Source organism: Rhinoraja longicauda, chromosome 39 (assembly GCF_053455715.1).
Source record: "Rhinoraja longicauda isolate Sanriku21f chromosome 39, sRhiLon1.1, whole genome shotgun sequence".
Lineage (NCBI taxonomy): Eukaryota > Metazoa > Chordata > Chondrichthyes > Rajiformes > Arhynchobatidae > Rhinoraja > Rhinoraja longicauda.
The window spans coordinates 3,381,015-3,406,885 of record NC_135991.1 but is presented as its reverse complement, the minus strand read 5'-3'; the positions used below and the strand labels follow the sequence as shown (position 1 = coordinate 3,406,885).

At 48.9% G+C, this 25,871-nt stretch overlaps 1 protein-coding gene across 1 annotated transcript in view; it reads right to left on the bottom strand.

Annotated features, from left to right (window-relative positions):
• Nucleotides 1–5,767: 5,767 nt before the first annotated feature.
• LOC144611134 (uncharacterized) overlaps nucleotides 5,768–25,871 on the bottom strand; it is a 29,160-nt gene continuing 9,056 nt past the window's right edge. The window contains exons 2-3 of the mRNA XM_078430203.1: nucleotides 12,629–12,794; nucleotides 5,768–10,896 (exon numbers count right to left, since the gene is read on the bottom strand). Of these exons, the coding sequence (XP_078286329.1) occupies nucleotides 10,599–10,896; nucleotides 12,629–12,768 (438 nt within the window). The 5' untranslated portion in view covers nucleotides 12,769–12,794 and the 3' untranslated portion in view covers nucleotides 5,768–10,598. The remainder of the gene's footprint in view (nucleotides 10,897–12,628; nucleotides 12,795–25,871) is intronic.

Here is a 25,871-nt window from a genome sequence, read left to right as displayed (position 1 = left end):
TGTGATGTATCTCTAATCTAAACTCGTGTGAATGGGTAACCGCGGGTTGGTGCGGACTCAGTGGGCCGAAGGGCCTGTTTCGCTCTCTATCTCCAGGAGTGGTGTTTGGTAGCGCAGGGTAAGGGGCACTCCTAGCAGTGTTTTCCAGGCGCCCATCATTCTCTGGGTGAAAATGTCACCCTGTACATCTCCATGAAACTTTGCCCCTCTCACCTTAAACCTATCTAAACTAAATTTGTGTTTGAACGGGTGATTGATGGTCAGCATGGACTCGGTGGGCCGAAGGGCCTGTTTCAATGCTGTATCTCTGAGCTACACTAGTGTGAACGGCTGATCAATGGTCGACGTGGATTCGGTGCACTGAAGGAACTGTATCCGCACTGTATCTCTAGACTAAACTTGTGTGAATGGGTGATTAATGGTCGACGCGGACTCGATGGGCTGATGGGCCTGTTTTTGCACAGTATAGATAGAGCTCTTAAGGACAGCAGAGTGAGGGGGTATGGGGAGAAGGCAGGAACGGGGTACTGATTGAGAGTGATCAGCCATGATCGCATTGAATGGCGGTGCTGGCTCGAAGGGCTGAATGGCCTACTCCTGCACCTATTGTCTATTGTCTATTGTATCTCGAAACTAACCTCGTGTGAATGGGTGATCGCAGGTCGGTGCAGACTCAGTGGCCAGACGGGCCTGTTTACCATGAAGTATCTCTAAACTAAACTAGGGTGAACAGGTGATCGATGTTTGCCATGGGCTCAGTGGGCCAAAGGGCCTGTTTCTGCACTGTATCTCTAAACTAAACTCGTGTGTGAACCGGCGATCGCTGGTCGATGTGGACTCGGTGGGCCGAGGAACCTGTTTCCATGCTGTATCTGTAACTAGACTGGTGTGAACAGGTGATTTATGGTCAGTGCAGATTCGGTGCACCGAAGAGCCTGAGTCCACGATGTATCTCTAAACTAAACTTGCATGAACGGGTGATTGCTGGTCTGTGCAGACTTGGAGAGCCGAAGGATTAGCTTCCAAGCTGTATCTGTAACTAAACTATTGTAAATGGGTGATCGCTGTTCGGCGTGGACTCGGAAGGCTGCCGGGCCTGTTTCCACGCTGTATCTCTAAACTAAACTAGTGTGTGAACAGGTGATTAATGGTAGGCGTGGACTCGGTGGGCCGAAGGGCCTGTTTCTGCGTTGCATCTCTAAACTAAACTAGGGTGATAGTTTGCATGGACTCGGTGGGCCGAAGGGCCTGTTTCAGTGCTGTATCTCTAAACTAAACTAGAGTGCGAATGGGTGGTCGCTGGTCGGTGCAGACTCGGTGGGCCGATGGGCATGTTTCCGCGCTGTATCTCTAAACTAAACTAGCATGAACGGGTGATTGCTGGATTTGGTGGGCCGAGGGATCAGCTTCCACGCTGTATCTGTAACTAAACCAGTGTGAACGGGTGATCGATGGTCAGCACAGACTTGGTGGGCCGAAGGGCCTGTTTCTGCGCTGTATCTCTAAACTAGTGTGAATGGGTGATCGCTGGCTGGCACGAACTCGGTGGGCAGAAGGGCCTTTTTTCAAGCTGTATCTCTGAACTAAAGTGGTTTGTGAATGGGTGATTGATGGTCAGCATGGACTCAATGGGCCGAAGGGCCTGTTTCCACATTGTATCTGTAAACTAAACTATTGTAAATGGGTGATTGATGGTCGGCATGGACTCGGTGGACCGAAGGGCCTGTTTCCTCGCTGTATCTCTAAACTAAACAATTGTAAACGGGTGATTGATGCTCGGCACAGATTCGGTGGGCCGACGGGCCTGTTTCTGCGCTGCATCTAAACTAGACTATTGTAAATGGGTGATTGATGGTCGGCATGGACTCGGTGGGCCGAAGGGCCTGTTTCCGCACTGTGTCTCTAAACTGAACTATTGTAAATGGGTGATCGCTGTTCGGCATGGACTCGGAAGGCTGTCGGGCCTGTTTCCCCACTGTGTCTCTAAACTATATTAGTGTGAACAGATGATCGCTGGTCAGCATGGATTCGGTAGGCCGAATGGCCTGTTTCCATGCTGTATCTCTAAACTAAACTAGGGTGAATGAGGGATTGCTGGTTGGCGTGGACTTGGTGGGCCAAAGTGCCTGATTATCATGATGTATCTCTAAACTAAACATGTGTGAACTGGTGATCGCTGGTTGGCGTGGACTCGGTGGGCCGTGGAGCTTGTTTTCTTTGCTGTATCTCTAAACGAAACTAGTGTGTGAACAGGTGATTAATGGTCAGCATGGACTCGGTGGGCCGAAGGGCCTGTTTCTGAGTTGTATCTCTAAACTAAACTAGTGTGTGAACGGGCGATCGCTGGTTGGCGTGGACTCGGTGGGGAAGGGCCTGATTCCACGCTGTGTCTCTAAATTAAACCAGTGTGAATGGGTGATTAATGGTCGGCATGGACTCGGTGGGGAAGGGCCTGTTTCTGGGCTGTATCTCTAAATTAAACCAGTGTGAATGGGTGATTAATGGTCGGCATGGACTCGGTGGGGAAGGGCCCGTTTCCACGCTGTGTCTCTAAAGTAAACTAGGGTGATGGTTGGCATGGATTCGGTGGACTGAAGGGCCTGTTTCTGGGCTGTATCTCTAAAGTAAACTAGGGTGATGGTTGGCATGGACTCGGTGGACTGAAGGGCCTGTTTCTGGGCTGTATCTCTAAAGTAAACCAGTGTGAATGGGTGATTAATGGTCGGCATGGACTCGGTGGACCGAAGGGCCTGTTTCTGGGCTGTATCTCTAAAGTAAACTAGGGTGAACGGGTGATCGAAGATCAGCACAGACTCGAAGGGCCTATTTCCTCGCTGTATCTCTAAACTAAACTAGTGTGAATGGGTGATCGCTGGTTAGCACGAACTCGGTGGGCAGAAGGGCCTTTTGTCTCGCTGTATCTCTAAACTAAACTATTGTAAATGGGTGATCACTGTTCGGCATGGATTCGGAAGGCTATAGGGCCTGTTTCCGCACTGTGTCTCTAAACTAAATTAGTGTGAACAGGTGATCGATCGTTGGGGTGGATTCGGAGTGCCGAAGGGCCTGTTTCCATGCTGTATCTCTAAACTAAACTAGGGTGAATGAGGGATCGCTGGTTGGCGTGGACTCGGTGGGCCGTGGAGCTTGTTTTCTGTGCTGTATCTGTAAACTAAACTAGTGTGTGAACGGGTGATTGATGGTCAGCATGGACTCGGTGGGCCAAAGGGCCTGTTTCAGTGCTGTATCTCTGAGCTACACTAGTGTGAACGGCTGATCAATGGTCGACGTGGATTCGGTGCACTGAAGGAACTGTATCCGCACTGTATCGCAGCTGCGGCTTGCCTGCAGTCCGTCTGTCTTTTGTGTTTTTTGTTGTTTTTGTCTCAATTGTAGTGTTAATATGATGTAGTGTTGTATGTTATGTTTTGGGGGGGGGGTGGGAGGGAACGGGAACTGTAACTGTAACATTCTCTCTCCAGAACGGAGACGCGACCTTTGTTCTGTATCGTGTCTCCGTTCCCGTTGCGGCCTACCACCGGCCATGCACCTGGGACCACCTGGGTCTCTGGTTCGCAGAGCCCGCGGTCCGGACTCACCACCTGCGGCGCTGGCTGCCTGCGAATGCTGCGGGAACGGCTGCGACTCGTCTCCGGAGGCTCCGGCGCGGGCCGCGTGGACGTCGGAAGCCCGCAGGCCCCTGGATGGGGGCCGACATCGGGAGCTCCGGCAGCGGCAGAGGCAACGTGTCCGCCCGCCCCGAATCGCGGGGCTTGGGTCGGCCCGCCACGGACCTTTCACCATCCGGCGCGGCCTGAAATAGGCCGCGGGATTTTTTTTTCACCGCCCAGCGGGGGCTTCAATATCGGGAGCCCCGACCGCCCCGACGTGGCAACTCCAACAGCCTGACCGCGGGACAAGACGGCAGGGAAGAGAAAAAGACATTCTGGCCTTCCATCACAGTGAGGAGGGACTGGAGGAGACTCACTGTGATGGATGTTTCTTTTTGTTTGGTGTTAGTTGTGATTGTATGTGTTATTGCATTTTTATTGATTAATCTTATTGGTCTTATTGTTCAACTGCGGGTAATGTTTCATTTTACTACACATTTATGTGTATGTAACAAATAAACCACTATTGACTAAACTTGTGTGAATGGGTGATTGATGGTCGGCGCGGACTCGATGGGCCTGTTTTTGCACAGTATCTCGAAACTAACCTCGTGTGAATGGGTGATCGCAGGTCGGTGCAGACTCAGTGGCCAGAGGGGCCTGTTTACCATGATGTATCTTTAAACTAAACTAGGGTGAACAGGTGATCGATGTTTGGCATGCTCGGTGGGCCTTAGGGGCTGTTTCCACGCTGTATCTCTAAACTAAACTCGGTGGGCCGAAGGGCCTGTTTCTGCGCTGTATCTCGAAACTAAACTAGTGTGAATGGGTCATCACAAAATGCTGGAGTACCTCAGCAGGTCAGGCAGCATCTAGGAGGGAATGGGTGAAGTTTCGGGTCGAGACCCTTCTTCAGACTGAACGTGAACGGGTGTGAACATGTGATTGATTGTGGGTGCAGACTTGGTGGACTGAAGAGCCTGTTTCCGCGCTGCATCTCTACTTTATTCGCCAAGTATGTTTTGCAACATACGAGGAATTTGTTTTGCCAGTCATACCAATTAAAAACAGAACACACTAAATACATTTTAACATGAACATCCACCAGTGACTCCTCCACATTCCTCACTTCCCTTCTTTGTCCTTCTGCAGTCAGGGGCCTCGAACCTTCCATTGACGGGACGATCTTGACTCCCATATCTGTCGGTCGGGCCCTCCGCATCAGGGCGATCAAGCTCATGCATCAGGGGGTAATCTCAGCTCCTCCGCGCCGGGCTATCGGACCGGGTCGGGGTTAGTCGAGCTTTCTGCGATTAGGAGCTTCCCAAAATCAGTCTCTACCTGAGACTGCGAGCTCCTCGATGTTGAAATCCGCAGGCCGCAGTTGGGGCATTGGATCCCAGGAAAGGGATCGCAGACTCCAATGGTAAGTCCGTGGCCCCGCGGTGGGGCTCAAAGTCAGTCTCGAGAAAGACCGCCAGCTCCACGATGTTAGGCCGCAGAGCGACCGGAGATTCTCCGTATTGTATCTCCGTCCCCACTGCAACCTAACATCAAGGAGCCGGCGACCTTTCCTGGAGACCGGCCCGGCGCTTCAAGTCGTGGGCACGGCACGGACTTTAACATCGTAGAGCTTGCGAATGTTTGTAGAGGATGCACTGTGGAGAGCTCCAACCGTGGGGCCTGTGGACTTTAACACCGTGAAGCCCGCAATGTCTGGTAAGAAGAGGCTGACTCGGGAGCTCAATGCCGCGGAGAGTTTTCAACCGTCCCAATGCGGGGAGTTTCGATCATCCTGACGCAAGGGCCTCGGACAGACAGCAGCGAGATGGTTAAACAGCCACGATCCCGGGAGCACAAAGAGGAAGCTAATTGAAATGTATTACCTTCTCTTCAGAGTAAGGAATGTGGAATCCACTGTGGCGGATGTTTGTTCAATTTTATTTTATGTGGCGGTGTATCTTCTTGCTTTTCACTTAGTATGGCGGTCTAGTAACTCAAATGTCACTGTACCTTATTCACAAAATGCTGGAGTAACTCAGCAGGTCAGGCAGCATCTTTGGAGAGAAGGAATGGGCGACGTTTCGGGTCGAGACCCGTTTTCAGTCTGAAGAAGGGTCTCGACCCGAAACGTCGCCCATTCCTTCTCTCCCGAGATGCTGCCTGACCTGCTGAGTTACTCCAGCATTTTGTGAGTAGAAACCTTCGATTTGTACCAGCATCTGCAGTTATCTTCTTATAACACTTTATTTCACTGTACCTTAATTGGTACATGTGACAATAAATTGATCTTGGAATCTTGAACTCAGTCAGCGGGTACTTCATGTTATCTGATAGCCCACTGGTGACTGCACTGGAAAATAGAATAATACAACCCTTCAGCCCGACTCGTCCATGTTGACCCATTTACTGGTCCAAATGCCCGTCAAATGTCAGTATTGTGCCTGCCTCAACTACATCTGCCCTTCTTTCCCCAATCTGTCTCTCTAAGAAACCTAGATGGACACAAAATGCTGGAGTAACTCAGAGGGACATATAAACATAGAAAGTAGGTGCAAGAGGTGGTCTTTTGGCCCTTCGAGCCCGCACCGCCATTCATTGTGATCATGGCTGATCATCCAGTCAGTAACCTGTGCCTGCCTTCTCCCCATATCCCTTGATTCCGCTAGCCCTTAGAGCTCTATCTATCTCTCTTTTAAATTCATCCAGTGAATTGGCCTTCACTGCCTTCTGTGGCAGAGAATTCCACAAAATCACAACTCTCTGGATGAAAGAGTTTTTTTCTCACCTCAGTGGCCCCTGTTTTTTTTTTAGATTTAGAGATACAGCGCAGAAACAGGCCCTTCGGCCCACTGAGTGCGCGCCGCCCAGCGATCCCCGCGCATTAACACTATCCTGCACACTAGGGACAATTTTTACATTTTACCCAGTCAATTAATCTACATACCTGTACGTCTTTGGAGTGTGGGAGGAAACCGAAAATCTCGGAGAAAACCCACGCAGGTCACGGGGAGAACATACAAACTCCGTACAAACGGCGCCCGTAGTCAGGATCGAACCTGTGTCTCCGGTGCTGCATTCGCTGTAAGGCAGCAACTCTACCACTGCGCCACCGTGCCACCCTGGACTCCCCCAACATTGGGAACATTTTTCCTGCATCGAGCTTTCATAATTTTATACGTCTCTGTAAGATCCCCCTCTCGTCCTTCTAAACTCCAGTGAATACAAGCCCAGTCTTTCCAATCTTTCCTCAAATGACAGTCCCGCCATCCCGGGGATTAACCTCGTGAACCTACGCTGCACTGCCTCAATAGCAAGGATGTCCATCCTCAAATTTGGAGACCAAAACTGCACATACTCCAGGTGTGGTCTCACCAGGGCCCTGTACAATTACAGAAGGACCTCTTTACTCCAACACTCAAATCAACCGGGGACTTCCGGTTTCCTCCTACACTCCAAAGACATACAGGTTTGTAGGTAAATTGGCTTGGTATAATTGTAAATCAACCCAGTGTGTGAGGCACGGTGTCAATGTGCGGGTATCGTTGGTAAATGCGGGCTCGGTGAGATGAAAGGTCTGTATCCGCGCTGTATCTCTAAACCAAACTAAAACAAACTGTGACTTGCATCGATCCTGTTGCAGAAATACTATTTGACCAGCGCAGACGTGCTCTTGTGCTGTAACATTTCTCCGATTCATTAATCTTCCACGCAAAATAATGCAAAGTCCAAAGGTGCTGGAATCGCAAGTAAAATACAAAGTGCAAGAGTAACTCGGCGGGTCAGGCAGTATCTGTGGAAGTTGGGGAATTGGGTAAGAGTAGAAACAGTAGAAAAGTTGGGAGGTCACGTTGCAGTTGTATAAGACGTTGGTGAGACCGCATTCGGATTATTGTGTTCATTTCTGGGCACCATGTTACAGGAAAGATGCTGTCAAGCTCAAAAGGGTACAGGGACGATTTACGAGGATGTACCAGGACTCGAGGATCTGAGCTACAGGGAGAGGATGGGGCAGGCTGGGGCTCTATTCCCTGGAGCACTGGAGGATGTGGGGTGTTCTTAGAAAGGTGTTTAAAACCATGAGAGGAATAGATCGGGTAGATGCACAGTCTCTTGCCCAGAGTAGGTGAAACGAGGACCATAAGTCATTGGTTTAATGTGAAAGGGAAAAGATTTAATAGGAATCTGAGGGGTAACTTTTCCAGACAGAGGGTGGTGGGTGTATGAAACAAGCTGCCAGAGGAGGTAGTTGAGGCTGGGACGACCCCAAACGTTTATGAAACAGTTAGACAGGTACATGGAGAGGACAGGTTTGGAGGGATATGGACCAAACGCAGGCTGGTGGGACTAGTGTAGCTGGGACGTAGGCCAGTTGGGCCGAAGGGCCTGTTTCCATGCTGTCTCACTCGATGACTCTAGGCAAAATGTAACAGGTATACAGAAACAGGAAGAGCCAAAATTCTGAAAGATATCTCGACAATATGATAAAGTGTTTCACAAAATCTCTAACAAATAAAATCTGTCCAAAAGAGACATCGTACTTGAAATAATCGCGCGCTGGAGAGGTCGAGTGGCGGTAAATAACACTGAAGGAACTAGGGACCGTCGACGCTCGTTCACGCAGAAGGAAACAAAGTACTGGAGCAACTCAGCGGGTCAGGCAGCGTCTGTGGAGAACGTGGGCAGGCAACGTCTCGGGCTGTGGTCCTTCTCAGAATCAACACTGATCGAGGTTTAATTGGACTGAAATGTAGTTTCTGTACTGTTTAATTTGTGGCTCCCTTCTGCAAATGGAGCGGCATTGTACCGACTGATGCAACCACTCTCCAGAAAGGTAGCAGCATGCTTATTTAGTGGCATCTCTGGACTGCAGTGTTTGCTTGAGTTTTAGTGATCAGGTCCAGCCACTGTTTAATCACTGTTCGGCGGGTCTTCTTGCAAGAACCAGGGACACACACACATACACACTCTCCCTCCATTAGCAGCACGGTGGCGCAGTGGTAGAGTTGCTGCCTTACAGCGCCAGAGACCTGGGTTCGATCCTGACCACGGGCGCTGTGGGCACGTTCTCCCCGTGACTGTTGTACTTCGTGTCTGTTGTGATACAACAAAGTAGTCCTTGCAATATCACAACAGTGACCTGCGTGGGTTCCTCCTTCACTCCATAGACGTGGAGGTTTGTTGGTGAATTGGCATAATTGAAAATTATCACTGGCGCAGAGGATATTTGTAGTGTACGGGTCGGCATGGACCCAGTGGGCCGAACAGCCCAGTTTCGTACTGTATCTCTAAACTAAACTTGTGTGAACTCGGTGGGCCGAAGGGACTACTTCCGTGCTGTTTCCTTTAAACTAAACTGGTGTTAATGGGTGATCGCGGGTTGGCACGGACTCAATGGGCCGAAGGGCTTGTTTCAATGCTGTATCTCCAAACTAAACTAGTGTGAATGGGTGATTGCTAGTTGGCACAGACTCAATGGGCCAAAGGGCCTGTTTCCATTAAACTAAACTAGTGTGGACGGGTGTTCGCTGGTTGGCACGGACTCAACGGGCCGAAGGGCCTGTTTCCGTACTGTGTCTCTAAACTAAACTAGTGTGAATGTGTGATCGATGGTTGGCACGGACTCAATGGGCCGAAGGGCCTGTTTCCTTTAAACTAGTGTGGATGGGTGATCGCTGGTTGGCACGGACTCAATGGGCCGAAGGGCCTGTTTCCACGTTGTATCTCTAAAGTAAAGTGCAAAGTCCCCAGCATCATGGGTGAACTGGTTCCAGAGCCACTTGAATGGGTTCATTCCCGTTCTTTCAGCGTTACGTTTAGGGGCAGCACGGTGGCGCAGCACGGTGGCGCAGCGGTAGAGTTGCTGCCTTACAGCGAACACAGTGCCGGAGTCCCAGGTTCGATCCTGACTACAGGTGCTGCCTGTACGGAGTTTGTACGTTCTCCCCGTGGGTTTTCACCGACATCTTCGGTTTCCTCCCACACTCGAAAGGCGTCGCTAAATTGGCTTGGTAAATGTAAATATTGTCCCTGGTAGGTACAGGATAGTGTTAATGTGCGGGGATCGCTGGTCGGCATGGACCCGGTGGGCCGAAAGGGCCTGTTTCCGCGCTGTATCTCTAAACTAAAATCTCTAAACAAACTGCGTGCGGACGGGGCGGAAACCAGAGAGCCCACAGGAAACCCACGTGGTCAGTGTGTGGGAAAGAACTGCAGACGCTGGTTTTAAATCGAAGATAGACCACAAAATGCTGCAGTAACTAAGCATCTCTGGAGAGAAGGAATGGGTTAATCACAGGCAGGACGTGCAAACTCAACAGCGTTGTGAATCGGTGGAATTCTCTACCACAGGAGGCCAATTCACTGGACGTTTTCAAGGGAGAGTTAGATGTAGCTCTTAGGGCTAACGGAATCCAGGGATATGGGGAGTAAGAAGGAACAGGGCACTGATTTTAGATGATCAGCCATGATCGTATTGAATGTTCCCAATGTTGTGGAGACTCCAGAACCAGGGGCCACACAGTCTTAGAATAAAGGGGAGGCGAGAAAACTGAGGTGAGAAGGAACTTTTCCACCCAGAGAGTTGTGAATTTGTGGAACTCACTGCCACAGAGGGCAGTGGAGGCCAAATCACTGGATGAATTTAAGAGAGAGTTAGATAGAGCTCTAGGGGCTAGTGGAATCAAGGGAGATGGGGAGAAGGCAGGCACGGGTTACTGATTGTGGAGGATCAGCCATGATCAGAATGAATGGCGGTGCTGGCTCGATGGGCCAAATGGCCTCCTCCTGCACCTATTTTCAATGTTTCTATGAAATTGCCTCTGACCTGTCGGCATTGGATGCGTCAGTCGAAAGACATTGAACTGCTGTGAATGTGTGATCGATGGTCAGCATGGGCTCTCTGTTCTGAAGGGTCTGATTCTATGCTGCATCTATTTTCGATGTTTCTCTGCATATCTCAGTGCTGATGGGGGTCGGAGGAAGTTTTTAGCCGCTGTGAGTCCTCTGGTGGCGGATGAGGTGTCCGGAGGTGTAGAAACGCTTCTTGCAGACGGCGCACTCAAAGGGCTTCTCGCCGGTGTGGATCCGCTGGTGGACTCGCAAGTCATTGAAGGTGGAGAAGTGCTTGGCGCACACGGTGCACTCGAAGGGCTTCTCGCCGGTGTGGAAGCGCCGGTGCCGGGTCAGGTTGCTCGACTTGCTGAAGCACTTCTTGCACACGGTGCACTCGAAGGGCTTCTCCCCTGTGTGGACCCTCAAGTGCCTCTTCAGCAGGCAGGCCCACCTGAAGACAGGACACAAAAAGAAAGCCAGAGTAACTCAGTGAGCAGTTTTGGCCCATATCGGGGCGGTCACGGTGGCGCAGCGGCAGAGTTGCTGCCTTACAGCGACCCGGGTTCGATCCCGACTACGGGTGCTGTCTGTACGGAGTTTGTACGTTCTCCCCGTGACCTGCGTGGGTTTTCACCGAGATCTTCAGTTTCCTCCCACACTCCAAAGACGTACAGATATGTCGGTTAATTGGCTTCTCAGCAGGTCAGGCAGCATCTCAGGAGAGGAATGGGTGACGTTTCGGGTCGAGACCCTTCTTCAGACTCTGAAGAAGGGTCTCGACCCGAAACGTCACCCATTCCGTTCTCTCCTGAGATGCTGCCTGACCTGCTGAGTTACTCCTGCATTTTGTGAATAAATACCTTCGATTTGTACCAGCATCTACAGTTATTTTCTTACACTAGGTTAATTGGCTTGGTAAATGTAAAAATTGTCCCTAGTGGGTGTTGGATAGTGTTAATGCGTGGGGTTCGTTGGTCGGCGCGGACCCGGTGTGCCGGAGGGATTTTGATCCGCGCTGGATCTCTAAACTAAATGTTTTTAGTTGAAGAATGACAGACACAGAATGCTGCAATAACTCAGCGGGAGCTGAGGAATGGGGAGAAGGCAGGCACAGGTTATTGATTATGATCAGCCATGGTCACAATGAATGACGGTGCTGGCTCGAAGGACCGAATGGCCTCCTCCTGCACCTATTTTCTATGTTTCTATGTCTATGTTTCTATGGTTGATGGAATTTAATGCAGAGAAAGGTGAGGTGTTGCGTTTTGGGAAGTCTAATATAGGCAGGGTGGTGAATTTGTGGAATTCTTTGCTACAGAAGACTGTGGAGGCCAAGTCAGTGGATATTTTTACGGCAGAGGTAGATAGATAGATTCTTGATTAGTACATGTGTCAGAGGTTATCGGGAGAAACATAGAAAATAGGTGCAGGAGGGGGCCATTTGGCCCTTCGAGCCAGCACCGCCATTCATTGTGATCGTGACTGATCATCCATAATCAGTAACCTGTGCCTGCCTTCTCCCCATATCCCTTGATTCCATTAGCCACTAGAGCTCTATCTACCTCTCTTTTTAATTCATCCAGTGAATTGGCCTCCACTGCCTTCTGTGGCAGAGAATTCCTCAAATTCACAATTCTCTGTGTGAAAACGTTTTTTTCTCATCTCATTTTTAAATGGCCTCCCCTTTATTCTTAGACTGTGGCCCCTGGTTCTGGACTCCCCCAACATTGGGAACATTTTTCCTGCATCTAGCTTGTCCAGTCCTTTTATCCCCTCTCATCCTTCTAAATTCCAGTGAATACAAGCCTAGTCTTTTCAATCTTTCTTCATTTGACATTCAGAAAATCACAGAAAACAGGTGCAGGAGTAGGTCATTTGACCCTTCGAGCCTGCACCGCCATTCATTGCGATCGTGGCTGATCATCAATAATTAGTAACCTGTGCCTGCTTTTTCCCCATATCCCTTGATTCCACTAGCCCCTAGAGCTCTATCTAACCCCATGATCACGGGGATTAACCTGGTGAACCTACGCTGCGCTGCCTCAATAGCAAGGACGTCCTTCCTCAAATTAGGAGACCAAAACTGAACACAATACCCCAGATGTGGTCTCACCAGTACAACCGCAGAAGGACCTCTTTACTCCTCTACTCAGATCCTCTCATATGTATTTCAGGGTGCCCACCTGAAGCCCTTGCCACACACGAAACACTGGAAGCAGTCTTCCCCCTGGGTGATCGGGGGCTCCTGGACGGACCCAAGGTCCACGCCTGACGATCCAGCCTCTTCCTCCGTCAACACCTCCGTCTCCTTCAGGATTTCCATTTCATCCGAGCTCACGTCTCCCGGGCCTGGAGTGGGAAGGGAATGGACAAATCCATTAGAGAACTGAAACAGCGAGGCAGGCTAGATGTACCTAGGGTTGCCAACTGTCCCGTATTAGCCGGGACATCCCGTATTTTGGGCTAAATAGGTTTGTCCCATATGGGACCGCCCTTGTCCCGTATTAGGCTCGGATGGTGCTGTAGGTCCGGACACTGTAGGCCCGGACACTGTGGGCCCGGACACCGTGGGCCGGGACACCGTGGGCCCGGGAGCCGCTGTGGGCCCGGACACTGTCGGCCCAGAGTCCGCTGTGGGCCCGGAAACTGTGGGCCCGGACATTGTAAGCCCGGGGACTGCTGTAGGCCGGGACAGTGTAGGCCTGGGCGCTGCTTAACAGAGGTTGCTTAGCAACCCGCCTCCCGGCCTGGGCGGCCGCCACTGGTGCAGCGGGAGCACGTGGCCATGGGCTGGGTGAGATCACGTGGGGCGGTGATGTCACCCTTTGTCCCTTATTTGGGAGTGAGGAAGTTGGCAACCCTAGTTGTAACGACTTAAGAGTCGCGGAGTCATACAGAGTGGAAACAGACCCTTCGGCCGAACATGCCCACGCCGGCCAACATGTCCCACCCGCACTAGTCCCATCTGCCTGCATTTGGGCCATATACCCTCTAAACCTGACCTATCCATCCACGTACCTGTCCAATCCACTACCTCCCCTGGCAGCTGGTTCTATACACCCACCACCCTTGTCAAAAATAAATTGCAAAGCTTTAGGGAGCGAGGAGTTGCTGCCTTACAGCGCCGGAGACCCGGGTTCGATCCCGACTATGGCTGCTGTCTGTACGGAGTTTGTACGTTCTCTCCGTTACCTGCGAGGGTTTTCTCAGAGATCTTTGGTTTCCTCCCACACTCCAAAGACATGCGGGGTTGTAGGTTAATTGGCCTGTAGCATTAGTGTGCGGGGAGTGCTGGTCGGTGTGGACTCGGCAGGTCGAAGGGCCTGTTCCCGCGCTGTATCTCTAAACTAAAGTAAACTAAGGCAGCAAGGTAGAGGGATAGGTAGAGTGCCTAAAAATGGAAAGAAAAATTCTGTGTATATAGAGTAGACGAATCTTTGTTCATGGAACAATCTCCTAGATTGCTCATACAGATCACGGTATTTGATGTTCTTAAATAGTCTTGATTGTCTTGCTCGATATTTGTGTTGTGTTTTAAAGTTTATTTTAACACCCTTTGCATGAAAAAGCTACCCTCTAGATTCACATTGAATCCCTTCCAATTCCTATCCTAGCCACGCATCTGTCTGAATGTTTTTAATGATACAGCACGGAAATGGACTCTTCGGCCCACTGAGTCCACACCGATCATCGAACGTCCGTTTACACTAGTTCTGTATTATCATACTTTCACATCCTATTGTAAGTTCATTGGCGTGTGATTCCATCGGGTGACGCCACCAGCACTAGCTGCCTCGCCAACAGTCCGTCTGTCCTTTATACTGATTTTATTATTTTAAGTTTGTGTTAAGAGTTTGTTTTAGCGTTTCTTTGTTTGTTTTATGTGGGAAATGGGGGGAAACTTATTTTCAATTTCTTACCTCGACGGAGATGCGATTTTTCAACATGACATTCACCCAGAGAGTTGCGAATTTGTGGAATTCTCTGCCACAGGAGGCAGTGGAGGCCAAATCACTGGATGAATTTAGGAGTTAGACAGAGCTCTAGGAGCTCGTGGAATCAAGGGATATGGGGAGAAGGCAGGCACGGGTTACTGATTGTTAATGATCAGCCATGATCACAATGAATGGTGGTGCTGGTTCGAAGGGCCAAATGGCTTCTGCCTGCACCTACTTTCTATGTTTTCTGTGATCATGGCTGATCATCTGAAATCAGTACCCCGTTTCTGCTTTCTCCCCATATTCCTTGAGCTCCAGGAGCTTTCTCTAATTCTCTCTTGAAAACATCCAGCGAATTGGCCTCCACTGCCTTCTGTGACAGCAAATTCAATAGACAATAAGTGCAGGAGTAGGCCATTCAGCCCTTCGAGCCAGCACCGCCATTCAATGTAATCATGGCTGATCATTCACAATCAGTACCCCATTCGTGCCCTCTCCCCATACCCCCTGACTCCGCTATCTTTAAGAGCTCGATATAGCTCTCTCTTGAAAGCATCCAGTGAATTGGCCTCCACTGCCTTCTGAGGCAGTGAATTCCACAGATTCACAACTCTCTGGGTGAAATTGGATTAGACAATAGACAATAGACAATAGGTGCAGGAGTAGGCCATTCAGCCCTTCGAGCCAGCACCGCCATTCAATGCGATCATGGCTGATCACTATCAATCAGTACCCCGTTCCTGCCTTCTCCCCATACCCCCTCACTCCGCTATCCTTAAGAGCTCTATCCAGCTCTCTCTTGAAAGCATCCAACGAACTGGCCTCCACTGCCTTCTGAGGCAGAGAATTCCACACCTTCACCACCCTCTGACTGATGTTTGGCGTAGACTTGGTCGGCCGAAGAGCCTGTTTTTTCGCTGTATTTCTCTAACTAAACCTTTCCTATCCATGGAAATCCATTATTATTGTTTGTATGCTATCAAAGCGGCATGGTGGCGCAGCGGTAGAATTGCTGCCTTACAGTGAATACAGCGCTGGAGACTCAGGTTCGATCCTGACTACGGGTGCTGTCTGTACGGAGTTTGCACGTTCTCCCCGTGAACTGCATGCGTTTTCTCCGCGATCTTCAGTTTCCTCCCACACTCCAAAGACGTACAGGTATGTAGGTTAATTGGCTTGGTAAATGTAAAAATTGTCCCTAGTGGGTGTAGGATAGTGTTAATATGCGGGGATCGCTGGTCGGTGCGGACCCGGTCGGCCGAAGGGCGTGTTTCTGCGCTGCATCTCTAAACTAAACTGTATCTCTAAACAGTCAGAGACCACACACGATTACAATGAAGACAAGCACAATGCTGAATCTCTCTAAAATAGCTCGTGAAAGTAGCTACAACTTCAGAATCAGAATCAGAATCTGAACAGCCACAGTCCACAATAAGAAGCAATAAAAATAAAGCAATAACACACACAATCACAAAACCAACATAAACCAAAAAAACATCCATCACAGTGAGTCTCGTCCAAGTCACCTCCTCTCTGTGATGGAAGGCCAGAATGTCTTTCTCTTCCCTGCCGTCTTCTCCCGCGGTCAGGCTGTTGAAGTTGCCACGTCTGGGCAGTCGGGGCTCCCGACATTGAAGCCCCCGCCGGGCGGAGAAAATCCCGCGGCCTATTCCAGGCCGCGACGGATGGTGAAGGTCGGCAGCGGGCTGACCCAAGCCCCGCAATTCGGGGCGGGCGAAGACGCTGCCGCAACTCCCAAAGTCGACCCCCACCCAGGGGCCTATGAGCTTCCGACGTCCACGCGGCCGAAGCCTCCGGAGCCTCCGAAGATGAGTCGCAGCCGCATTCACAGCGCCAACACAGCCTCCGAAGGTAGCCAGCTCCGCAGGTGGTGAGGACATTCCGCGGGCTTTGCGAACCAGAGCCACAGGTGGTCCCGGCTGGAGGCCACCAGCTCCAGGTGCATGGCCGATGGTAGGCCGCAGCGGGAACGGAGACACCACCCATAAAAAGGTTGCGTCTCCGTTCGGAAGAGAATTCGTAGGGAATTTTTAATAGTCCCCCCCATGTAGCACAAACGTACCGAATAGTGTAAAGATAGAGTGGATGTGGAGAGGATATTTCCACTAATGGTAGAATCAAGGACCAGAGGCCACAGCCTCAGATTAAAAGGACGTACCTTTAGAAAGGAGATGAGGAGGTATTTCTTCAGTCAGAGGGTGGTGAATCTGTGGAATTCATTGCCACAGACAGCTGTGGAGGCCAGATCAATGAATATTTTTAAGGCGGCGATTGACAGATTCTTGATTAGTACGGGTGTCAGGGGTTATGGGGAGAAGGCAGAAGAATGAGGTTAAGAGGGAAAGATAGACCAGCCACGATGGAATTGTGGAGTAGACTTGATGGGCCAAAGGACCGAATTCTGCTATTAATTAAGTTTAGAGATACAGCGCGGAAACAGGCCCTTTCGGCCCACCGGGTCCGCGTCAACTAGCGATTCCCACACATTAACACTATCCCAGGTATTTATTCACAAAATGCTGGAGTAACTCAGCAGGTCAGGCAGCATTTCAGGAGAGAAAGGAATGGGCGATGTTTCGGGTCGAGACCCTTCTTCAGACTGAAGTTATTTTCTTACACTCTTTTTAACACTATCCCATACCCATTAGGGACAATTTTTACATTTACCAAGCCAATTAACCTGCAAACCTGCATGTCTTTGGAGTGTGGGATGAAACCGAAGATCTCGGAGAAAACCCACGCAGGTCACGGGGAGAATGTACAAACTCCGTACAGACAGCACCTGTAGTCGGGATCGAACCTGGGTCTCCGGCGCTACATTCGCTGTAAGGCAGCAACTCTACCGCTGCGCCATCGTGCCGGTCTATGGTAGAGGTAGTTGAGGCAGGTACTGTCAGAACATTTTAAGCACATTTACACAGGTACATGTAATGTAAGAAAATAACTGCAGATGCTGGTACAAATCGAAGGTATTTATTCACAAAAAGCTGGAGTAACTCAGCAGGTCAGGCAGCATCTCAGGAGAGAAGGAATGGGTGACGTTTCGGGTCGAGACCCTTCTTCAGACTGAAGATGGGTCTCGACCCGAAACGTCACCCATTCCTTCTCTCCTGAGATGCTGCCTGACCGGTTGAGTTACTCCAGCTTTTTGAGAATAAATACACAGGTACATGAATCAGTTCATGAGTTCTTAAGTGATGGGAGCCGAATTAGGACATTCGGCTCATCAAGTCTCCTCCACCATTCAATCATGGCTGATCCATCTCTCCCTTCGAACCCCATTCTGCTGCCTTTGTCGTGGTTACTGGTGTTCAAAATGAAGCAGATGACACGGAGAATTCTTCAAGAAGTTAAAAGCCTTTATTTGCAAACAACGGCTGGAACAATCAGGATGTCAACCATCTGACTGCCCACTTAGTAGCCTATTTTTATAGGATTATTCTAAACCTTATCTCCTTTGCATTACCTCATACCCATACTCCTTTCTTCAGTCCTTCATTGCTTTGTAGTACCTGTTTGTCCCGCCACCATTAAATCCCATTTAGTAATATATCCTTATCTCAATGCTCACATCCCTTCATATTTCGCCTCCCCTATTTCCTGCTAGTTCATCCCTCACATCCATCGATCACCCCAAGGCCTATGTTTTTCCTTATCTCTTCTCTTGCCACCATTAAATCCTATTCATTGATGAATGTCTGCATCTCTTTGGATTCTGCTACCCTTATCATCTAGACTAAAGCAAAGGGTACAGGCTAAAGCAAAGGAGTGTTATGTTACAGAGACGTGTCAAGGGTAAGGAATGTCTAGAGCGCCTTAATTAGTTACAGAGAGGGCACCTAATGCCTAAGTAGTTACAAACCTTAAACAACAATGTATAAAATAATGCCGTAACAATGTCTAATGTATAAAATAATATCAAATAATATCATGCATAAAATAATATCGTATTATCTCCCATACCTTCTCCCCATAACCTCTGACACCTGTACTAATCAAGAATCTATCTCTGCCTTAAAAATATCCACTGACTTGGCCTCCACAGCCTTCTGTGGCAAAGAATCCCACAGATTCACCACCCTCTGACCAAAGAAATTCCTCCATATCTCCTTCCTAAAAAGTCCTTTAATTCTGCGGCTATGACCTCTAGTCCGAGACTCTCCCACTAGTTGAAACATCCTCTCCACATCCATTCTATCCAAGCCTTTCACTATTCTGTATGTTTCAATAAGGTCCCCCCTCATTCTTCTAAACTCCAGCGTGCACAGGCCCAAAGTCAACAAATGCTCATCATAGGTCAACCTATTAATTTCTGGGATCATTCTTGTAAACCTCCTCTGGACCCTCTCCAGAACCAGCACATCTTCCCTAGATATGGTTCCCAAAATTGCTTACAATATTCCAAAAAAGCTGTCTTATCAGCGCCTAATAGAGCCTCAGCATAACATCCCTGTTTTGTATAGAAGCCCTCTGGAAATAATTGCTTGCATAGAGTTTGCTTTCAACGCACAGGAACGCAAGTGTGAAAACACACTCCGCCAGATTAAGGGACAGTTTCTTCCCAGCTGTTATCAGGCAACTGAATCATTCTCCCACAGCCATCTAGCTCGGATGCCCCCCAGACTATTCTTGTCCAGACTTTGCTGGCTTTATCTTGCACTAAACCGTATTCCCTCATAGACAATAGACAATAGGTGCAGGAGTAGGCCATTCAGCCCTTCGAGCCAGCACCGCCACTCACCGTCTTCATGGCTGATCATCCACAATCAGTACCCGTTCCTGCCTTCTCCCCATATCCCTTGACTCCACTATCTTTAAGAGCTCTATCTAACTCTCTCTTGAAAGCATCCAGAGAATTGGCCTCCACTGCCTTCTGAGGCAAAGAATTCCACAGATTCACAGGCTGGGTGAAATTGGATTGATGATTGGCGGGGACTTGGGCCTGGACCCATGCCTGCCTCTCGCAGCTAGTCGGGCAGGAGGTTCAACAGCATACTTTAGATGAGAGCTTAAAGATAGAGCTGGGAAACAGGCCCTTCGGTCCGTACTGGCCATCGATTACCCGGAAGGCAGCACCTCTACGCCACGTGCCATTTATCGTCACGTGTGTGTACCGAGGTACAGTGAAAAGCTTCTTTGTTGCGTGCTATCCAGTCAGCGGCAAGACTGTACACGATTACAATCAGGCCGTGCTGACGAACTGTACCCTGCAGGGGCCAGGAAGCAAGCGGGTAAGATCATCTCTGACCCCTCTCACCCTGGCCACAAACTCTTTGAAGCATTTCCCTCTGGAAGGCAACTCCGGACTGTCAAAGCAGCCACAGCCAGACATAAAAACAACTTTTTTTCCACGTGCAGTAGCTCTACTCAACAACCAAAAGTCTGTCGCCTCCTTTTGTTCTGGTATTTTATTTCGGAGTCACGTGAGTGACTACGTGAAGACCCCGTCCAGCACGTATGCGCGACATTAGCGTTCATGCAGTGCACCCGCGACGAACGGGAGTTCAAGGTGCTCCCGCTACAAATTGAAAAGTCGGGCCGACAGGTAAGTTTTACCGTGGCCGTGAGTATTTTCTCTGTGGTCTGCTTTATGTTCCAGGAAAATGAGCAAGACCAGAGGGAAGAAATTTGCAGCTCGCCCCCGTTCGTCTTCCGTTGAGGAACGTTCTTTGGAGGGGGGGCAAGAGGCGGCAGCAATAACTACCGAGCCGAGCCCAGCACCGCTAGTGCAGCCTGAGCAGCGAGCTGTAGGTACCTGCAGCCAGAACCGGGCGGTAGTATCCGACGATTCGGATGAAGATGCCACACCGCTCGAGAGCGGCACTGGCAGCCGCCTAAGCCGAATGGAACGGCTTATGGAGCAAATGCTCCAGCGAGATCTGCTGAGAGAGCAGCAGCAGACTCGCCAAGGGAGCCCAGGTACTCCCGCAGTGCCCTTTACGGCACTGGCCATTGCCTCACCTTCTTTTGAAGGCAGCATTGGCGACCAGGTCTGGGCTGGTCAAGAAGAGGGGTTGTTGGCTGAAGATGTCCGGAGTACGCAGAGTGTACAGGATCAGGAAGAGCTGCTGGGTGTGGTCAACCGCTACGTGGTCATTCCACGAGGGGGTCGGCCTTTAGAGCCGAAACTTGCAGCCAGCATTGACCACCTGTCCTCAAAACCCCTACAAGAACGGGTGGTCAATGAGGCTCTTGAACTATATACAGCCCCAGAAAATTGTACATCATTGAATGTACCAGCTGTAAACAGCCAAATTTGGGGACATTTGGGGCAGAACATCAGGAACCTGGAGTTGAAGCTCCAGAAAATCCTTAAACTCCTGACTACAGGGATGACATCATATGCTCGGTCCATTGATGGTGTGGACATCTCCACAAATCAGCAAGATACATTAGCTCTGCTGTGCACCACTCAATATCAGATAAACAATTTACGGAAGGAAATCATCAAGCCTGCCCTCAACCCTAAGTTTGCGGGACTTTGCAAAACACCGGGTTCAGAACCTCCAATTCTGCTTTTTGGAAAGGACCTTCCAAAAAAGGTGAAAGACCTAGAGGAAGAATCCAAGACCTTTGGTCTCGTGAGGGCAGGTTTGGGACCGAGCAGACCTAACAAACCCAGGCGGCAGTACCCCACGGCGTCCACCAGTCGTAGACCACCATATGGGACTGGTGAAAGCTCGGGGTCCGCAACCATTCCCCGTAAGCCTTTTTTAGGCCCGCGCCCAGAGCGGACCCCATGGAAAATGCGCCACCCCCAACAACATCAACGTCAACATCTACATCAACAGCAGCCCTCTACAGCCCAGCAGACACCTCATTGTCCAGCGAAGAGGCAGAAGTAGCACCAGTAACCATGGAGGTAGGTGGATCTGGTTCCTCTCAGCATATGAGCAGTAGGGGCTCTATACTATCAGGGGGGAGATTGCACTTGTTTTTGGATGCATGGGAAACCATCACTAATGACAAGTACATACTAAGCTGCATTCATGGCTATAAAATTGACTTTGTTCATGAAAACATTCCGCCAGTTCAGCATATACCCCAAAGGGTATTCACCCTCTCAGTCAGAGAGAAACAAGAGGGTCAAGCTGAACTTGTGAGGCTACTAGCAAAAGGTGTCATTGAAAGAACAAAACATGAACCTTTGGAATTTGTGTCTAATATTTTCACTAATATGTCGCATCATCATTGACTTAACTACGTTAAACGAGTCAGTTAAGTATACACATTTTAAGATGGAAACTTTTCAAACCGCCAGACTTTTGATTTCTAGAGGGTACTTTCTAGCAGGCATTGATTTAAAAGATGCCTACTACTCAGTACCCATACACAAGGAGCATCGTAAATACTTAAAGTTTATCTGGATGAAACAGCTATGGCAATTTAAAGCCTTACCAAATGGACTAACCTCCGCTCCAAGGTTGTTCACTAAAATCTTAAAACCCGCCTTGGCATTATTGAGGAAACAAAAGCATATAGTCATGGCGTACTTAGACGACATTTTAATAGTAGGGAAAACCTTGGAGACAGCTATTTTGGCAGTAGCAGCCACCAAACGTTTGTTTGAAACTTTGGGGTTTGTCATACATCCAGATAAATCCAATTTTACACCGTCCACTACCATGGACTATCTTGGATTTACGATTGATACTGTTCGCATGTTTGTAACTCTGCCGAAGGGGAAAGCATCAGAATTGGCACTATCATGCCACGAACTAATGCATAAACGTCAGCCAACCATACGGCAGGTAGCTAGAGTTATTGGTAAAATGGTAGCAGCTTTTCCAGCTGTACAATTTGGGCCTTTGCACTACCAAAATTTACAAAGAGCAAAAGTGCACGCACTAAAGCAAAACTCAGGTCACTTTGACCGAGCTATGGATTTAACTGCTGAATCCATTCCAGAGTTACAATGGTGGACAAGGAACATTAGGCTCAGTTCCAGTCCCATAATAATCACCAACCCAGTATTAACCATTCAAACGGATGCCAGTGCTTTGGGCTGGGGAGCAACTAACATGCAATCCAGCACAGGGGGCAGATGGACTAATTCTGAATCATCTTGCCTACAGACACGGGGTATCAACTATTTAGAAATGTTGGGTGCGTTTTATGGTTTAAAAGCATATTCATCTAATACGCATCATGCACATGTCCGGTTGCAATTAGATAATACCACGGTGGTGGCTTATATCAACCACATGGGTGGTGTAAAGTCGATATCGTGTGACAAATTGGTCAACCTAATCTGGCAATGGTGTGTCGAAAGACATACTTGGTTATCAGCAACTTACCTACCAGGTAAGCAAAATACAGTGGCAGACACCAGGTCACGCAAATTTAACGATAACATCGAATGGATGTTAAATCCCAAAGTATTTGCCGAAATTACAAAGCAATATGGCACACCAGATATCGATCTATTTGCATCCAGGCTGAATCACCAGGTACCAACGTATGTCGCTTGGGAACCAGACCCTGAGGCAGCAGCAGTTGATGCATTCACGCTGTATTGGGGGAAAATGTTCGTTTATGCTTTTCCTCCCTTCTGCCTCATCAGTCGGGTATTAAGCAAGATTCAATTGGATTCCGCTTCAGGAATCTTGATAACACCCGACTGGCCTACACAGCCATGGTTCCCAGTGGCCCTCGACATGGCTGTCGAAACACCGTTGGAATTCCCCAGCAGTCCGGAATTATTAATCCACCCAGTGTCAGGCATTAGTCACCCGTGCCATGACAGAGTCAATCTCCTCGCTTGCAGATTCTAAAAAGACCTCTACTGGGCCTGGGACTGTCTGAGGACACCATCAACATGATGACCGCATCCCACCGGGAGTCCACCAGGAGACAATACCTGACCAACATAAGGAAATGGGAACGGTATTGCTCCAAAACAGGAACTACCTACACTACAGCGACACCCACCAGTGTTGTGGAGTTCCTGTTTGGATTACATCGGGAAGGACTCAGCTACAGCGCCATAAATACAGCCAGGAGTGCGTTGTCAGCTTATTTGGTTCCAGCAGCAGGACAACTGGCTTTCGGGTCCCATCCACTAGTAATCAAAATCATGAGGGGCATTTTTAATACTAACTCCCCCAGACCAAGGTACACTCAGATCTGGGATGTCAGCATTGTGCTGACGTACCTTAGGGGATGGCCACCGCCCAGGGCACTCACGCTGGAACAACTTACACTGAAATCAGTCATGCTCATGGCACTAGTGTCAGCTCAAAGGGTACAGTCCCTCCACCTTCTGAGGCTGGACAGCATGACAGAGTCATTGGACTGTTTCACATTCCATATTCAGGGACTGGTCAAACAAACTAGACCAGGTACCACGCCTCCAGTCATGGAGTTCTGGGCATATTCATCTGACCCACGGCTGTGTGCCAAGACCCATCTCGCCAATTACATAGACACAACATACAACTTAAGAGGGAGAGAAAAAGCCTTATGGATAAGCCACAAGAAGCCTCATGGTCAGGTGACGAGCCAAACCATCTCAAGGTGGCTCAAGCAGGTGCTTAAGTCCGCGGGAGTCAATACTAATATTTACAAATCTCACTCCACCAGGGCTGCATCTACGTCGGCGGCTAGTCGAATGGACGTGCCTATGGACCATATTCTGGCCAGAGCAGGATGGTCCTCGGAAAGAACTTTCCAAAGGTTTTATAATAAGCCGCTGGCGCAACCTGCTACATTTGCAGACAGAATTTTAGAGTCTGCAGATAATATTTAATTTAAGCCCTGGGGAGCTCTCTGTTTTTTGTTGTCATTAATAAACCTTTTTTGTTCACAAACAGGTTCTTGATTGCGATAACATACTTCCTCCCTCTAAGGTCTGGTACACGGTTCGGAATCACAGAGCTTTGAAGTCTTCACGTAGTCACTCACGTGACTCCGAAATAAAATAGTAAGATTAAATGAGAACTTACCAGTTCGAAGTTTGATCTGTATTTTATGAGGAGTTACGATGAGGGATTACGTGCCCTCCGCTCCCACCCTCTATTATACAGATCAACTGGTAATTAAGTTCTTATTTTTTCTTTACTATATTTATTTCAATCGTTGTGTTTTTTCTGTGAATCCACACCGCTGCTTTGAAGAATGTCGCGCATGCGTGCTGGACGGGGTCTTCACGTAATCCCTCATCGTAACTCCTCATAAAATACAGATCAAACTTCGAACTGGTAAGTTCTCATTTAATCTTACTATTTTACTTCATTCTTCACATGTTTAATGTTTTATACTTAATTGTTTACTGTATGTCGTGTTGATACTTGCGAGAAAAGCACCAAGGCAAATTCCTTGTATGTGTACATACTTGGTTAGAGCAAGAGAGAGCTAGATAGAGCTCTTAAGGATAGTGGAGTCAGGGGGTATGGGGAGAAGGCAGGAACGGGGTACTGATTGAGAATGATCAGCCATAATATGGAATGGCGGTGCTGGCTCGAAGGGCCGAATGGCCTCCTCCTGCACCTATTGTCTATTGTCTATTGTTAATAAAATGTATTCAATTCAATTCAATTCTGTAGCTGTAAAGTTATAAAAAACAATTTCACTGTATTTTGGTAAGTGTGACAAGAAAGAACCATTGACTTGAGACTTTAGAGGAACAGCGCGGAAAAAGGCCCTTCGGCCCACCGAGTACGCGCTGACCAGTGATCATCCCGTCCAGTAGCACTATCCTACACACTAGACTAGAGACAGTCTACAATTTTTACTGATGCCAATTAAACTACAAACCTGTACGTCTTTGTAATGTGGGAGGAAACCGGAGCACCCGGAGAAAACCCACGCGGTCACAGACTCCGTACAGACAACACCCGCAGTCAGGGATGAAACCAAGTCTCTGGCTCTGTGAGGCAGCAACACTACCGCTGCGCCACCGTGCCATTTATTGTCACGTGTACCGAGGTAGAGTGAAAAGCCTCTTTGTTGTGTACTACCCAGTCAGCAGGAAGACTGTACATGATTACAATCAAGCCGCGCTGTAGTTGTAAAGTAGAGCTATAAAAAATAATTTCACTGTACTTGGTACTTTTGTTAACAGTATGTTTGTGTTGTCATTTGTGAGCGGAGCACCAAGGCACATTCCTTGTATATGCATACTTGGCCAATAAACCTGTTCATTCATTCATTCATTCATTCATTCATTCATTCATTCAAGTGTGACAATAAAGGACCATTGACTTGAGACATTAGAGATACAGCGCAGAAAAAGGCCCTTCGGCCCACCGAGTATGCGCTGACCAGCGATCACCCCTTCCAATAGCACTAGAGACAGTCTACAATTTTTACCGATGCCAATTAAACTACAAACCTGTACGTCTTTGGAATGGGCGACTATTGAAGAGTCTACCGACTGTCGGGCAACTACGGAGAGTCTACTGACATATTGCATGTCAGTGTGATATGCCAGCTGCTCTGCTGCAAATAAGAAAACGCTCCAAAGAGT